The sequence below is a fragment of the Diadema antillarum genome, unplaced genomic scaffold, assembly GCF_040938485.1.
Source record: "Diadema antillarum isolate AM-2024a unplaced genomic scaffold, OU_Dant_1.0 scf00000024, whole genome shotgun sequence".
NCBI classification, from domain to species: Eukaryota; Metazoa; Echinodermata; class Echinoidea; order Diadematoida; family Diadematidae; genus Diadema; species Diadema antillarum.
In genome coordinates, this window is record NW_027270913.1 from 2,615,514 (window position 1) to 2,632,547 (window position 17,034).

A 17,034-nucleotide genomic window follows, 5' to 3' on the forward strand; every position below is an offset into this window, starting at 1 on the left:
TTTTTTTTTGCGAGGGATTTAACAAGAGTTTTGGGGAGGGAGGCATGATCGGCGAGCGCCCATCAAAGCCAGAGAAGGCACGGATCCGTTTCGCTATCCTCTTATATCTCCCCCTCCATCTCAATCTCCGGCCGGGCTCTCCACGTTCCCCTCCTGGAAGCAAGCCAAGTGCGCGTGTGTCACGTCGGGAACGAGACGAGATGAATCTTTTGCCAGCAACACCGTGGTCTCTGACTAAGACATCTAGATCAGGCCATCACATCTCAGCCATGCTAAAATTGGAACGTCCCACTCTTTTTTTCTTCTTCTTCTTTCTCGTTCTTTTTCTTTTTGAAGTGTCATTCTTTCTTTAGGCTGTATCTTTGACTCTCTCTCTCTCTCTCTCTTTCTCTGCTTTCGTCATTTCCCTTCTCGACCCGCTTGCCTGGCACGATTCTTGAAATTCGGAGCATGCTGATTAGATGTCGATTGAACGGTATAGAGTGAATCTTGCTGGTGAAAGCTGCTCTCAAGGGAGCTCCTTGGATGATTTCTCTCGCCATGACGATATCTTTCGCCATGACAATATCTTCCTCTGGACGTGTCCGTCAACCATCTTCCTCGTGAGGCATCTTTGTCGTTATTATTGTTGTCATATTACTTTTGATGGTCATCGAAGGTGTATTCAGCGACATGGAGTCATTAGCCAGGATTTTTCGGAAGTACAGTGTCCGCGTGAAAGTTCTGAAGAGTTGCCTGTGCTTTCAGGTGGACGTCCCAGAGAGGTGAGTTTGTGGCGTTGGCTCCTACCGAGCCATTCGCCGCATAATGATCAGACCACTTTCTGTGGTACTACATACTTTCAAACTGTCTGTTTCTTGTGCCCTGAAAAGCGGCCAACTTTACTCGATAGTCAGGACACTCCTGGGGTACTGCTTTAAACCTCCAACCTCTTGATGCATGATGAAAAAAACCCCACACAATCAAATCTTCCTTGTGAATTTGAAAGATGTGGAGTATATAGTGTGAAAAGTCACCTGTAATGCAGCCTAATAAATTCTGCATCAATTTATTTCGTTAAAAGCATGTCATGGAAAACTTTGTGTAAGCATGCACTGCTAGAACAGTAGCTGGAGTACAGTCAAACCTGTCTCTAGTGGTCACCCAAGGGAGCAGAATAAAAAAAGAAAGAGTGTCAGTATAGGTAGGTGGCCACTGTAGACAGGGTCATTTTTCTTTCAGAGGAATTGTTTTTAGTGGCCATGTTTGGCAGGTGGCCGCTAAGGCAGGTTTGACTGTACTATATAAACAGACCTCCCAACCATACTGAATTTGGAGGAAAGAATCTGAATTTCGACCATTCCCAGCTCTTGTTTCAACAAGAGTTGCCTAAACTGGATAATTTTACCACACACTCCTATGGGAACTGCGCTTTCTTTCCTACTTTTGAGCCAAATCATCCCTATTTTTCAGTCAGAAAGGTTGGGAGGTCTGCATAAACGACAGACATTTATGATGAAAGTAAACTCAGTGTTCAAAATGACACTACATACAGTAAGAAGAAAAACAAACAAACAGAACAGTAACAGGTTCAGTATGTTTCAGTATATTACTAGTATACAAAGTTGAATACAATGAGATTATTATGGCATTACCTGTGTTCAAATCCTCTCTAAACTTTCGTGTAAAAAAAAAGTTGAAAGATAAAAAAAGGATGGTCAGCCATTTCAAGTACAGTGTATAAATACAGAGTCTCGGTGAAGACAACCCGGCAAACCTCTACCCTCGCATCATTGGCTGCTTGTGACGTGAAACAGTTACATCATACAACATCTTTTATGATACTTTTCCATATGAAAATTCACTATGGTCTGGATTGTCTTTGCTCTAATAGATGCTGTAAAAAGATGTCATTTTTTTCATGCAAAAATATCCACACTCAATGGTTGGTCAGCTCAGGGAGAAAGGAATTACCATTCCATGGCAACTCATCGGTGTATTTAAGAAGAATTAGGTCACCACTGATTATATTCATCCCCTTTTTGTGCTCTAAAAGCCAATGTCCTCCAGCCATCCGCCAATCATATGTCCAGCTGGTTGATCTCTGTGGTCGCATTGCGAGCTTTTGGTGGTCGTATATGACATCATTGACCCGCAGATGGTCGGGATGATTAGGCTGTTGGTGGTTTTAGTCTGCCGTCCATCTGCTGTGCGGAGGATGAGAATGCAATTTCTATTGTCTTGTTCGCCGTGATTGATGATCGGCATCGCATTCTAAAAAGTTTTCATTAACCCACTCTGTGCCAGGAACCTTGCGCAGTGTGTACAATGCTATGGGGTGTTCTGTGGCAGTTGCCGTTCAAAGCACATAACGTGTTAACAGCGTATGAATGATGACACACCTTGATTGGACATAGTATGCTGGTATTTCAACTGGTCTGAACTTCTGGCTTTATGCCTTTTTCAGGAGAGATCTGTATAGATAAAGACTTCATCCCTCAAGAATAAATGCCAGCAAATACTGTGGTGCGATGGCTACCAATGTGATTTCATTCTTGAATTTCAGATATTAGGATGGCTTCTCATTCTTAACCTTCATATTAAGTCTAATAATGATGTACACTGTAGATCTGTCTGGATCTGCATGAATATGCATTCATGATTTGTGTTTGGTTTTTGTAAATGCACAAAAACTGATTTTAAAGCTTAATTATGACAGAAGCATTCTCTATTGAAACTGCAATGTGATACAGACTGGTAACACTCAGCAATACGTGTCTATAAAACATTGCATGGCCTATTTGTTGACTATATGGTATCAGTATCTTTTTCAAAGATTATTTGCATGACAGATAAAACTGTGTTATGGTATTTTTCTCTGTCGCTTTCACTGTAGAGGGAGGGGAGATATTCATAAGGTCTTATGATGAAGAATGTCTCTACGACATGAATTGTCTTGGTCACTTTTTGTTGTTTATTATTCTTTCAAGTTAATTCAGTTCAGATAATAGTTGTGTATACATTGTAGGTGAAGTAAAGACTGGAATTTTCCAAGAATTTTTATTCATTTTATTCTATTTATTTATTCATTTTTCTCTGATGGCAGTGAAGGAGACATATACTGTCATTCTAGATGCATAGCCTTATTTTGATGTTATGCTAGCAATAATGTTACAGAAGGTGGCCAGTGATGATGGCTGACATTGGTACTGTAGCAACGTCAAGCTACATTTTAGCACTAATGGCGAAATGAGATTCCACTGGCCACTGGACTAGCATGTCATCAATAGTTCAATCAGGGCCTGAGCAATCATATGTTGTATGCAGTCAAAAGACTGCAACTACACCTCATTTTATCTGTGTCCTTTTAGCAACATGACCACAGTCTCAGTAGAATTATGCGATTTTGTGTGCTTACATTTACATACATCCTATCGACTAGGAATTTGACGGCAGCTTTTCTTGTGCGTGTGACAAGATTGCAGCAAATGTTAATGCTACAGTTTTTACTACTTTTATTACCACTATTGAAACAAACAGACAGACTGACAAGCAAGTGGTTGCTCATACTGTAAAAGTGGTTTCTTTCGCGGTAGTTTTATTTTCTCGCTTTTTGCGCTTTGAGATTGAACCGCGAATTTAACACCACGCGAAAATGTTTTGAACTCGTCGCTTGTACAATGCTATCATTACCGACCGCGAATTTAAACACACGCGAAAAAGTCCGCACTGATGGAAACCGCGAAAGTTTCTGTACGCGAAAGAAACCACTTTTACAGTATTTGTATGGAAGTACAACACAGTAATTTTGTCTGTTGTATTGTGTGTGTGTCTGTTTGTTTGTTTTTGTAGGCTTCTCTCTCCCCCGCCCCCTTTGCTCTCATCACATGGGTAGGAATATATCTGTCATACATGTTTTAAGTCTGTCTGACTGTGCGTCACGTAGCCTATGTAGTCTGATGCCGGAAACGCCTGTCATGGGTGAGAATCATCAGAATTTGGACTACGGGCTCAAATTAATTCTGAAAGCATCCGGAGAATGACAATTTGAGGACAATCCTGTTTGTGCGTCGTGCACTTTTTGGTTGTTGCCACAAGGCTCCATTTTCTTCTGCCTGATTCTACTGTGTCATGTCCCTGGTATGATGCAACATTACATCTGACAGAAAAGAAATATGAACCGAGATTGAATTTTGAGCTGTTCCATATCTCCTTTCGGGGAGATAAGACCAGATTTCGATGCAGCAATGAAAAGTGATATTGCTCTCTGGTGTTTAGTTTTAATTGCCTAATCATCACTTGTCTTTTTTTAAAATCCCCGTACTTGTTTAATTAATCATATGATATCATAAATCAAATTTATGGGAGTCTCCAAAGGCACATGTGTGAGCTACAGAAATGCGCAATCATTATGATCATTGATATTAAATGATCATCTATCCTTCTGAAGTTGCTCCAAATCTTAGCATCACAGCCTTTTTCATTACTGTGAATGAAATGAGTAATTAGATTGGTGCAAGTCTCTCTGAATTTTATTGAATATATCTGATATTGTAAAAACATCAGATTGAATTGGGTATATTCATTAAAACATAACCAAAATCAGAAAGAAATAAAAAAAAAAAATTGAAAGAATGACAGGAGCTGTAATCCTATACTTTGTGTTGCCAATTTGATCAGTTACAAAGTTGGGAATTGAGAGGCTTGTGAAAATTTTGCAACCAAAACAAATGATTCTGTATGAACGTCAAAGGGCTGAAGTAAGAGATGATTTTTCACTTTACCCGTAGACAGGCTAACAATAAAGAGTGAAAACTGTGATAAAGAGATTTACAGCACCAAACCACGAAAATGTGGTTTTCTGGGACTTTCGATGAGTTCCAAGTCTCCCATGTTATACACAACATCTACCATGCTACTTGTGAAGATACAAAATAGACTTTACATGTTTCACTCTCCATAGCATGTGTGCAACATTTTGGCACGTGCCCAATTTGGTGATTAGTTCCTTGTTACAATTGATTAAAAGGGACGTAGTTGATTTGGGTGCTGCCTTACTCTCTTAATTGTACTTCCAAAAGTTAGGTTAATATAATGGAGCTCTCCCAGTGAAGAGAAACTTGTAAATTGAGTGAAATTAATTGATGTTAATATCAAAGCAGACTTTTAAAAACATATTGTCAGTCTGTATTTTATTTTTTGGTATTGATGATATGTTTGACTCAAATCTTCTATTCAGATGCATTTCTAAGTAATGTGTAATACTTAGATGCATCAAAACACTGATGATTACAAATTTAGTGTGGATTCCCATGAGACATTGCCACAACTACTACCTTCATTTCAAAGTTGTTATGTTCATGATATTTCTTCAAATAAGGCAAGTATTCACACACATCAAACACATACATACATACACACACACACACACACACACACACACACACATAATGGGAAAAAAAAAGAACTGCATGTGACTTGAAATAGGCTATTGCATGTAAGTAGTGATGTAAAGAAGCATTCCAAATTACAACATGTATGTGATTTTTACAAATAACCCTTGTCTTCTCTGTTTTTCTGCCTATGTTCCTACAGCGACTATGACAGCTACAAGAAACTCTCGGGCTCGCAGCTCTCGATCATGTCGAGGTCGTCGCTGTCGGAGAAGGTGGAGAAGACGAAAAAGAAGCTGCGGAGGGCGCTAAGTCTCGACAAGCTCTCATCGACGTCAAACAAGGACAGTTACTCGGTGGAAAAGCCAAAGGTGAGAAAACAGACAAATCTTTGTGTCACAGGTGTACCTGATTTCAATTCTGTATACACCGCATATTTCGTGAGGTTTTTATTTTTGTGAATTTTGCAAGTCAAGTGCCATTCATGAATTTAAAAACATGTGAAAATATAAAATCTGATCCCGACTAAATGTGACATGCACACATACATGTACATTCCTCCTTTCAGTACTGTACTCCTTGGTCGCAAATTTAACCACTCGCGAAATTGTTGTGAAGTCTCAATTTGCCGAAAATTATACTTGCTAAATATATGGCACATACAGTAATTACTGATGACTTCTTTTGGAGCTGGGGATGAGTGTGATGTCTATTTAATTGTAGCAGCAGGGCGCCATCTTTAGGTGGCTTAGGAGCTATCAAATGGTCATCATACTCCAAAATGTTACGTTAAAAGTGGAAATTTTCCTGTGAGTAATTTTTTGTGTTCGGCTGGGTAAGATGAATTTTGCATGATGTTAATTCTGTTGAATCATAAAACATATGCAATAGTCTTACATGTAACAAGCAAAAATAAAAACAAAAACAAATTGTGTATTCTTATTTTGTGTGAAAATTTCCACACCACAAAAATTTCTATTTGTACAGCACTTGCCTAATTTACTCAGTCTTCCAGATTGTTTCTTCCTATTATATCAATACATTGAAGATAGTCTGGGTCTGGTATCAAATTTTTGCTAGCGATATACTGATAAAAATCACCTCTCCAATTCATACGTTACTGTTCAATATTCCTATTACATGAGAAGTATTGGAAAAGTTATCGTTAATGTATAATTGACCTGTTGCTGCCTTGTAAAGCGATATGTGTGAGACACCTATTGGTATCACACCTGTACACTGGAGGTAAGACGGGCCAGGGGACTGTTTCATGAAACTTTTTGTCAGTGATTTACACTGACAACTGTTAAAAGCTACTGAAATCCTTGCGTCTGATTGGCTGATAGCAAATTTGTCGGTGAAAACCTCCGACAAACTCGTTGATGAAACACCCCCCAGACCACTCTCATTTGCAAATTGTTGGCAGAGATACTGAGCTGAGGTTGCATTGATATAAGAAACCAGGCAAACTTTTAGGAATGTCAATGGTTTTTTAGTTTGTTTGTCTTTTCGTCTTCTTTTTTGATTGATTTTGCTCTGGCCAAAAACCTTCACATAAAAACCTTCACATATGATGTACAATTGATATGCTGACGTAAAATTGTAAAAAAAACAAAAACAAAAAACAAAGCAAAAACAAAAATGAGCAATGATAGCCCTTCATTTGTAATCCCCATTAGATATACATGTATATTTTTCTGTATGTATGTGTATGTTTGTGTATTATAGTCTGGTAGGAATGGGGGGTCCCCATGCACCCCCCGAACACATTTTTTTAACTTACTTTTTTGTAACCCTTAGAGTGTCTAGTTAATGAATTTTTTTGTTCCCAAGAAAAAATCGTGTCCCATGGGGGTCATTGGCGGCCATCTTGGCAGCCATCTTGGATTTTCAGGGAAAATCATTATTTTCCATAACTTTTGAACTACACAGCATAAAATTAGAAATAAAGCATTTCTTCAGGATAAACTTGACACGAGGAATCGATTGCAATGGTTATTAACATGATTAAAGCAAGTTTGAAACAAGAAAAGCATAAAAGCATGCAAATTTCGGTGTCATTTTCACCGAAAAATACCCAAATAGTTTAACTTTTCAATTACACAACATACAGGGAAAAATAAAACAGTACTCCAGAGTTAATACGGCATGAGGAATCGTTTGAGATAGTTATTTACATGATTAAATCAAGTTACATACAAGAAAAGTCCAAAAATGCGAGGAAAACCAGTGTCATTTACTCTAGAAATATTCCCAAGTAGTCCATATACATGTACATGACAATCTCATACCATCAAAGAGTGACTAACCACTTTTTCTTAACAGTCTGGTAGAAATGGGGGAGGGGTCCCATGCACCCTCCTTTTTCTATCCCTTAGGGTGTCTATTTGATGATTTTTTTTTGTTTCAAGTAAAAATCGTGTCACATGGGAGTTATTGGCGGCCATCTTGAATTTCCAAGGAAAATCACTAATTTCTATAACTTTTGAACTTTCCAACATACAAGGAATAATAAAACATTTCTTCAGGGTAAATGTGACATGAGGAATCGAGCGAGATGGTTATTTTCATGATTAAAAAACGTCTCATACAAGAAAAGTCCAAAATATGAAAAATTCTATATCGGTTACACCGAAAAGTACCCAAATAGTTGCTACATACATGACAAATTGTATACCTCACAAAGTGACTGACAACTTTGTCTTTTGATCATTGCCCAAATAGGCCTTTTCTGTTTTGTGTCAAAAACATTAAATAAAATCTGAAGAGAAAATTAATTTCAAGCATTGTTATCCCCTCACTTGGTGAAATCGAATAAGAATTTAAGCACTATGGTAATTCATATGCAACTACCCTTAAAAGGAGGTGACACGTGATAATGATGTTGATCACAACAAGTGAAAGCGACTAATGGACAAAGATAAAACTTGAACTGTAATTTAACATTCGTTGTGCGCGTTCAATTTCGTTTCATTGTGTATTACCTGTGTATATTGATTGGAAATGAAAATAAAAAAAGCATACATGTGAACATGCATGCATGTGTGAAGTGAAGTGAACGTAGGAGGCCATTATCTTGAAAGATTCATGACACATGGTAGCGTTTAATTACATGCGTTAAAACATCAACGGCATATAAGTAGACCTCTTCAACTGTCTTGACATAATTATAGGTTTTTCTCTGTTTCATCCATTTTCAATGTATATCAGTCAATCGATCATATAATTTCTTGCATTACGTGTGGGGGGAATGTATCCTACAAACCGAGCTTTTTAGCATTCCTCCCCATTTCCAACATTTTCGTATACTTACAATTTTTCTGTAAACTTATCCTTTATTTTGTATTATGGTGAAATATATGTACTGTATTCAATTTCTGTAATATATTTATATGTTTTTGTTGGAAATGAAAAATAAATGAATGAAATGAATGAATGAATGAATGAATGAATGAAATGAAAACGAGTTTGAGTTGGGATTTTTTCAAGGAAACAATCACTGTGCCAAAATCTTGAGCCGATTTCAAAAATTTTGATGCCAAAATATTTTTAATTTATACTCAGGTTACAAAAAGCAATTCATTCAAATGTATTTGTTGAAAGCTTATTGTCCGAAAACAAAGAGACAATTTTCATTTGACAGCCGAAAATCTACCCTGTGAATAGGGACTGTAAATCAATGTGGATTGCTGCTACTTCAATTTAGAAATATTTGCATATGAATCGCTTTTGTGCTTATATCCTGTATACATTCAATTCAAGTTCACATTGATTGGAATTAAGTTTTCTTTCGAATTCGGTGAAAAGTTGTCTGATACAAGACACAATATTCAAGCTACTTTCAAAAGACAAAATGATATTTTAAATGGGTTAGTCAAATACCGATTAGTGATTGGCTGAACACAGTCACGTGATGGAGGTACATTCGTTATGTTCGCCCATGGGCGAACATTCTTGTAATGTTCTTCCATGGGAAAACATTTTCACGTAACAAATGACAGAATTAAGGCCTAGGACCACACCACACTTATAACCTCCCTCAGTAGCATTTCAAACCCTTCGGGTGGAATATTGGGTATGTTCCCTCCGCCGCCAGTCATCATCTATATATTTTAACATCTGTGACATGTGTATATGCTTTCCATGAAGTACGGAATTAACGTATATTGAAAAAGTAAAGAAACACAATATGACTTCACTTTCCTAAAAGTATTCTGAATTCTCATCCTGTGTAACTGTACAAACCACAGAAGCGGTTATGCGATATATCAGCTTTTAATTTCACACTTCTTCAATTTCTAGTCATCATCAAAACGATCATTGTAATCAATGTCTGGCTCCTCTTCTTCATCCTCCTTCATCTCCTCAGTAATTGTCTGAAGCAAGTCAATGAGGGAGGTCGGAAAGAAAGGGCCACTTGACCACACTGGCTCCATCATAACAAAGGCTATCTTCTGCTATCCTTGCCCAGGTTCAAAGTGGTCATAGAGCATCAGAAGATTGGTTGGTCAGCTCTCTTTAAGATGGCAAGGCAAAGGGTCACACATTTAATGTGTGGGATAAAGTTGTCTCTGCAAGGTGGGATCATGAAGAAATCCACATTGGAGTTTGTCGTCATTTGTTCGCCCTCTCCCATCATTTACTTTGGATGATGCTGCTGTAAATAGATTTCTCCAGCTCTTATGGTCATACCATGCAAGGAGGTTTATATGAGAGAAGCCATACCTCCTTGGTCATACATTAGGCATGTGAATGCTCCAATGTCTTCTGTCACCTCTTATTGGCTCTACAGACCACCCATCACCAAGATTTAAGTGGGGGATAAAAACATTGGCACATTTTAAAGTCATGTTCTAAGATTTCAGCAGTGTTCATTATAATGTAATATTGAACATTTTACCACATTTCAGTAAAATATTGCAGAAATCATAATGTCATATCCTACTCTCACCTGAATGCTGTGTGTTACATGGGGTGGCTTTGTAGATTCGTTAATAGGGGTCCGACTTTGCCCCTACTCTTGAAGGCACTTGTTACATCTTCCCCTGTAAACACATGTAGTCCAAGTATATTGTGGTACAGTAGCCAGCTCCCTTTGATTCTGTATGCCAGTTCAACGACATTCACAATCTGGCAATGCTCGACAGTCCATTTATCAAGAGAGATAGTGAGGGTGACGGAGTAAGCATGGTGCAAGAAGATCAAGAAAATGCCTGTGTCTGGTTTCCTTACCACTGCTGCTTTGCACCCAAGCTTAATAGTGGAATACTGCGAGGTAGGGCGCTGCCCTGGTGTCCTTCTCCTGGTTAGACAGCAGCTCATGGACAGAGCTTTTTGTCCCCTGGGATGATTGGATGAACAAAAAGAATGTAACAGGAATCACTTAAGCTTCAGAGAATGTGATTTCTGTTATACATTCCTTTTGTTTACACAATGTCATGTTCCAGGAGACAATGGTGCAATATCCATGAGTGACTGTCTAACCAGTATAAGAAGACGGACACCAGGGTCGTGCTCTACCTCAAGTGCGCTGCTAAGCTTGGATACAAGGTAGCTTTGGCGAGGAATACAGACACACATTTTCTTGATCCCCTTGGTCCATGCTTAATCCATTCTACAATGCAGTATCTTTCTTAATAAACGGACGGTCACGTATTGCCATGTTGTGAATGTCAATTAACTTGCATATAGAATCAACGGGAGCTCATTACTGTACCAAAATACTTGGACTGTATAAATGTTTTCACCGGGGAAGATGTAACAATTAAAGTGCCTTCATGGGTTGGGAAAAGTTGAACTCCTAAAGAATCTACAAAACCACCCATATAGCATTCAGGTGAGAGTTGTTTGATATGATGATTTCAGAAGTATTTCACTGAAATCTAATAAGTTGCTCAGTATCATATCATATTAAAGACTACTGAAATCTTAGAATACGACTTTACAATATGCCAAGTTGAGTGTTTTTTCCTCACAAATCTTGGTGATGGGTGGTCTGTGGAGCCAGAGGTGACAGATGACATTGAAGCATTCACATGCCTAAAATGTATAGCAAGGCCCGGGAGAAGTATATTATAATGGCGTTCGCAGCATCATGCTGAAACAGATGGTGGGACAGGGCGAGCAACTGATGACCAAATCCAAGGTGGATTTCTCCTTGCTCCCACCTGGCAGAGGCAACCTTATTTCACACTTTCAATGTGTGAACGACGGGTACCACCTTGCCATCTTCAAGCGATCTGACTAGCCAATCTTCTGGTGCGCTACCTCGTTCATCCTGGACAAAGGTGGCAGAAGACAGCCTTCGGTATCATGGATCCGGTGTGGCCAAGTGGCCCTATCCTTCCCCTTCCCTCATTGACTTGCTTCAGAAAGTTACTGCGTAGACAGAGGAGGATGAAGAGGAGGAGCCAGATATTGATTAAAATGATCGTATTGATGATGACTGGAAATTACAGTAGTGTAAAACCAGAAGCTAACATATCGCTTACCGCATCTGTGGTTTGTATGATACACAGGATGAGAATTCAGAATACTTTAGACAAAGTAAAGTCATATTGTCTTACTTTTTTCGATATGCGTTAATTCCATTATATTTTATATGTATGAAAAACCAAAGCGGCAAATATATATACATATATATATATATATATATATATATATATATATATATATATATATATATATATATATATATATATATATATATATATATTATACATATAGAGTGGATTTCTGGCTGTCAAGTTAAATTCATATTTTTTTTCAGACAGGAAGGCTTTAAACAAATACGTTTGAATGAACCATTTTTAACTTAATCTTAAATAAGTTTTAATGATAACAATCTGGCACCTAAATTGGTGAAACCGACAGAGCATTTTGGCACAGTGATTTCCTTTATAGAAATACCCTTACTCAAACTCTTCAAATACAAAATTAAATGAAATAAAAGATGCACACAAAAAGTGTTCAATTATATTTTAGGTTTGAATTTTGTTGATTAGTCACTTTCACATGTTGTGATCAAAATTTATATGTTCAACTCTTTTGATCTGCTATTTTCGGGGTATCTGCATATGAATTGCCATCGTGCTTACATTTTTCATTTGATTTCAACAAATGAGGTGTCAAAATGCTTAGAGTTGCATGTTGCATCTTTTTTTTTTAATATACAAAACACCATATTTGAGCTATGATCGAAAGACAAAGTGCTAAGTCATTTTTTTTAGGTAGTCTGTCATGTATGTATACGGATTTGGGGTAGTCTACAGTGTAATGACACCAAATTTTTCATATTTTGGCCTTTCTCGTATCAAACTTGCTTTAATCATATAAATAACTATCTCAATTGATTTCCCATGACACAGTTACCCTGAAGAAATGTTATATTTATCTCTGTATGTTGTAAAGTTTAAAAGTTACAGAATTTACTGACTTTCCTCTCAAATCAAAAATGGCCGCCAATGACTCCCCCCCCCCATGTTTACTTGGAAACAAAAAAAAAAAACAAAAACAAATAGACATCCTGAGGGGTGCATGGGGATCCCCCATTCCTACAAGACTATTAAGACTTTAGTGGTTAGTCAATCATATGAGGTATATTATAATTGTCATGTATGTATATGGACTATTTGGGCAATTTCCAGAGTAAACGACACTGTTTTTTTTTTTTCGCATTTTTGGATTTTTCATGTATCATACTTGTTTTAATCATGCAAATAACCATCTCAATCGATTCCTCATGCCAAATTTACCCTGGAGATATTATTAACATGTCCTTGTATGTTGGAAAGTTCAAAAGTTATAGAAATTAATGCTATTCCTCGCATATCCAAGATGGCTGCCAATGACCCCCATGTGACATGATTTTTACTTGTAAACAAAAAAAAATCAAATAGACACCCTAAGCGATACAAAAAGGAGGGTGCATGGGGACCCCCCCCCCCCCATTCCTGCCAGACTGTTAAGAAAAAGTAGTTAGTCTACTCTTAGGAGGTATGAGATTGTCATGTATATGTATATGTCCTACTTGGGAATATTTCTAGAGTAAACGACACTGGTTTTCCTCGCATTTTTGGACTTTTCTTGTATGTAACTTGATTTAATCATGTAAATAACTATCTCAAACGATTCCTCGTGCCGTATTAACTCTGGAGTACTGTTTTATTTGTCCCTGTATGTTGTGTAATTGAAAAGTTAAACTATTTGGGTATTTTTCGGCAAAAATGACACCGAAATTTGCATATTTTTAGGCTTTTCTTGTTTCAAACTTGCTTTAGTCATGTAAATAATCATTGCAATCGATTCCTCGTATCACATTTACCCTGAAGAAATGCTTTATTTCTAATTTTATGCTGTGTAGTTCAAAAGTTATAGAAAATAATGATTTTCCCTGAAAATCCAAGATGGCTGCCAAGATGGCCGCCAATGACCCCCATGGGACACGATTTTTTCTTGGGAACAAAAAAATTCATTAACTAGACACCCTAAGGGTTACAAAAAAGTAAGTTAAAAAAATGTGTTCGGGGGGTGCATGGGGACCCCCCATTCCTACCAGACTATTATAGGAAGATCCAAGAAAGTATCTAGTCTTTACTCAAGAGGCATTTCAAATGAAAATTGAAGATAGTACATATTGTAGGCCAAAGCCTGGGATTGAGGCTATAGTGTGTATTGTAGCCTTGAATACCCAGTTAACTGAACAAATAGAAAAATTGTAACATTCTAAAAATTCTGTGGCCCTGCTTGCCATGATTCATAGGAAGATTTAAAAAAAATAGAATTCTCTTGGGAGGAGAATATCACTTGACACGTCTGACGATATTAGGAGAGACCTGGGACTTGTTCCTTCACTGTTGCCATGGCAACACTAGCCCAGGAGGGAAGCCTTCGGTGTCTGTAGCCATCATGAGCTGATATCAGACAGTAGATTAATGTGTCATCACTTTATTTCTCACAAGGCTAAACTGTCTTTTCATGGGTTTGCACAGAGTCGAGCTTATTTAGTATCATCTCCCTAAATCAGATGTAGTCACAGACATGTACTTTGTGAGAATGCACATACACGTACATTTGTACCATGTACTACTCGTATGTCAAATGTACCATGTCTGACATACTGTATGCCTCTGCACACTGCAGTTTCCTGCCGAAGTAGGGGTAGTGTTTAATATTTTAGCAATTAGAGTCTGCATTCGACTTATTGCATTTAGAGCTTGGATGGGATGCAAAGTGAGTTGTGAGTGTGGAACATAATGAGAGTGTAAACTATGCCCAAACTTTCATTTTGACATTTCTATTTCAAAAAGAAAATGGCTGTGAGCTTTGTGTGAAATAGTGTACTCAGTGAGGAAAAAGCATGATATCTAATGATACACTCTTGGAACTATCTCTTATTAAAGATACAAAATATGAATTCTATGTAAAAGAAAAAGCAAATATTTGATCATAACTCAAGTGTAATTGCATTAAACATACATATCTTGCATCTTATAGAACCGCCAGGCTATGAGGCTGTTAATTCCCCATCTGTACATTGTACAGATTTCATCAGGCTCCTTTATGCAAGGGGTTTGCAATGTATGCTTTATTATGATTTATGCGGAGCAGCATTCATATTTCAGTCAATGCTGCGAGGCTGGACAGCCATCCGTTCCTGAACATAATAAGATCTCAACTTTTAAGCCAGCACATCGAATAACACTACCAGTATAGACCTACTTGACTGGCCCTTCATGTCATTATTTCAGACCTCAGATGGACAAAATAGGCCATATTTCTGTACTCCAAACTCTATTTTGGGGATTTTATTTTCTGGGGTAGACTTGCCAGAACAAACGGTGTTAATATGCTTTTGTGGTGTGCTGATATGTTAGTATAATGGAGAAGGGGGATGGGGAGGGGAAAGGGGAACAAAGCCACAATTTTGGGCGGAGGCTAAGCACAAGAGGAAATGTTGTTAATTGTCTATTGCTGACTCCTATGCCACACCTGTCAATAGTAACAACGAAGGTTATGGGGGGGGGGGGGGTGGGGGAGAGAGAGGAATAGAGAATTGCATCTAGAGGAAATACAGGCTCCCTCGTATGGTCAACTTTCTGTTATAATGAAGTCCTTACGACTGGCATTTTTCTTTAGCTATAACATATATGGAAAGCTCATTATAACCAAAGGGAATTTTTGCACCGTAGACTCTAATGATAATAATTTGGGGACCCAAAGTTTTATTTTGGTGCAACAACATTTTGTTATTACTGTGTGCATTGTCACAGAGGTGCTCAGTAATAAGCAGTGTTGAAATCTAAAGAAACATGATAGGGAGGATTTTAGAGATACAAATATACACTGTATAAGTGGGATATTGACAATTAGGTGAAAAATATAAAATCAAATCAGGTTAGGAGGGGATGTTCATTAGGTGGGGGGGGGGGAAGAATGATCATACAGATGACAGAGAATCATATGGCATCAGATATGTAGTAAAATGATTAGAAATATTAAAAAAAAATAAAGAAAAGGAAACAAACAGTTGAAATTGCCATGATAAATGGATGCCAAGAAATTTCCATGATAAATGGTTGGTAATCTGATATTGTCTGAAGGAGGAATAGATATGGAAAAAAAATAGAATGAAGTTGCAAAATGAGAGAGGAACAGTGTATGAATACATGAGGTAGTACTTTTACCTTGAAAGGAATATTGGAACTCAAGCAGGAGGTATCAAACCTATAATTGAGTATTTACCTGTTGACAGAGATGAGGGCTCTCAGAAGACATGTATGTATTAGATATACATTTTAATTCCAAGGTATATCAAATTTATCGAATGAATGGATTAACTTCATCCCCATATGTCGCATCTCTCTCAGCATGTTTTGTGACGTAAGTCATGGCATTTTCACATCAAACCTCGGCCAAGAATATGGGCAACTTTTATGTATTGGCTCCTCAACATTTGATTTTTACACAATGCATTGTAGATATTGAGAAGAATCACTGCCAACCCAGTTAAAAAAACAACTCTAAAAATTTCTGTTCGACAAAAATCTGCGATGTTATCGGTGCTGAGGAAGAAGCCGTGTGGCACAACTGTTGGAGTTGGCGCCCTTTCGTTGCCAACCCACTGACTCACCTTTTTGCAGTCGCTGATTTGAATCTCTGATATCCAAATTAGAAAACAGACTTTTGAAAAGGAGAGATGGCCAAAGGAGATCAGCATGCAGGATCTCGGCCCAGTTGCATCAAGGATGGATGTACGTCAGCAGGAAATATATTTTCAAATTCTCATCTCCCGCTAAGTTTGTTTACAGGAAAACGGTTCCATTCGTTCTTTTATTTCACATTTGTGTGTGTGTGTGTGTGTAGTGTATGTGTGAAGGAATGGTTGGTTGGGATGTAAAGGTTGAGAAGTATCTGCGTCAGCTCAGCGACAAGAGTCTTGAGGCTCACGCTAAGGAAGAGAAAGTTTCCATGCTTTAACAGTCTTGATGACAATGAGTTTAAAACCAGTGATTACAGTTTCCACTCGAATGAAAAAGAAAAATCTTTGGTAGTAAATTGAAAATAATCTATGGTAGTAAATTTGTGAAATTGCAAGACAAACAGGAATGAATGAGTAAATGTACTCATAACTCTTGTCATATTAAACCAGATAGCAGATTGA

At 37.7% G+C, this 17,034-nt stretch overlaps 1 protein-coding gene across 1 annotated transcript in view; it reads left to right on the plus strand.

Annotated features, from left to right (window-relative positions):
* LOC139733088 (uncharacterized) overlaps positions 1-17,034 on the plus strand; it is a 92,101-nt gene that overhangs the window by 59,930 nt on the left and 15,137 nt on the right. The window contains exon 10 of the mRNA XM_071643934.1: positions 5,575-5,743. Within this exon, the coding sequence (XP_071500035.1) occupies positions 5,575-5,743 (169 nt within the window). The remainder of the gene's footprint in view (positions 1-5,574; positions 5,744-17,034) is intronic.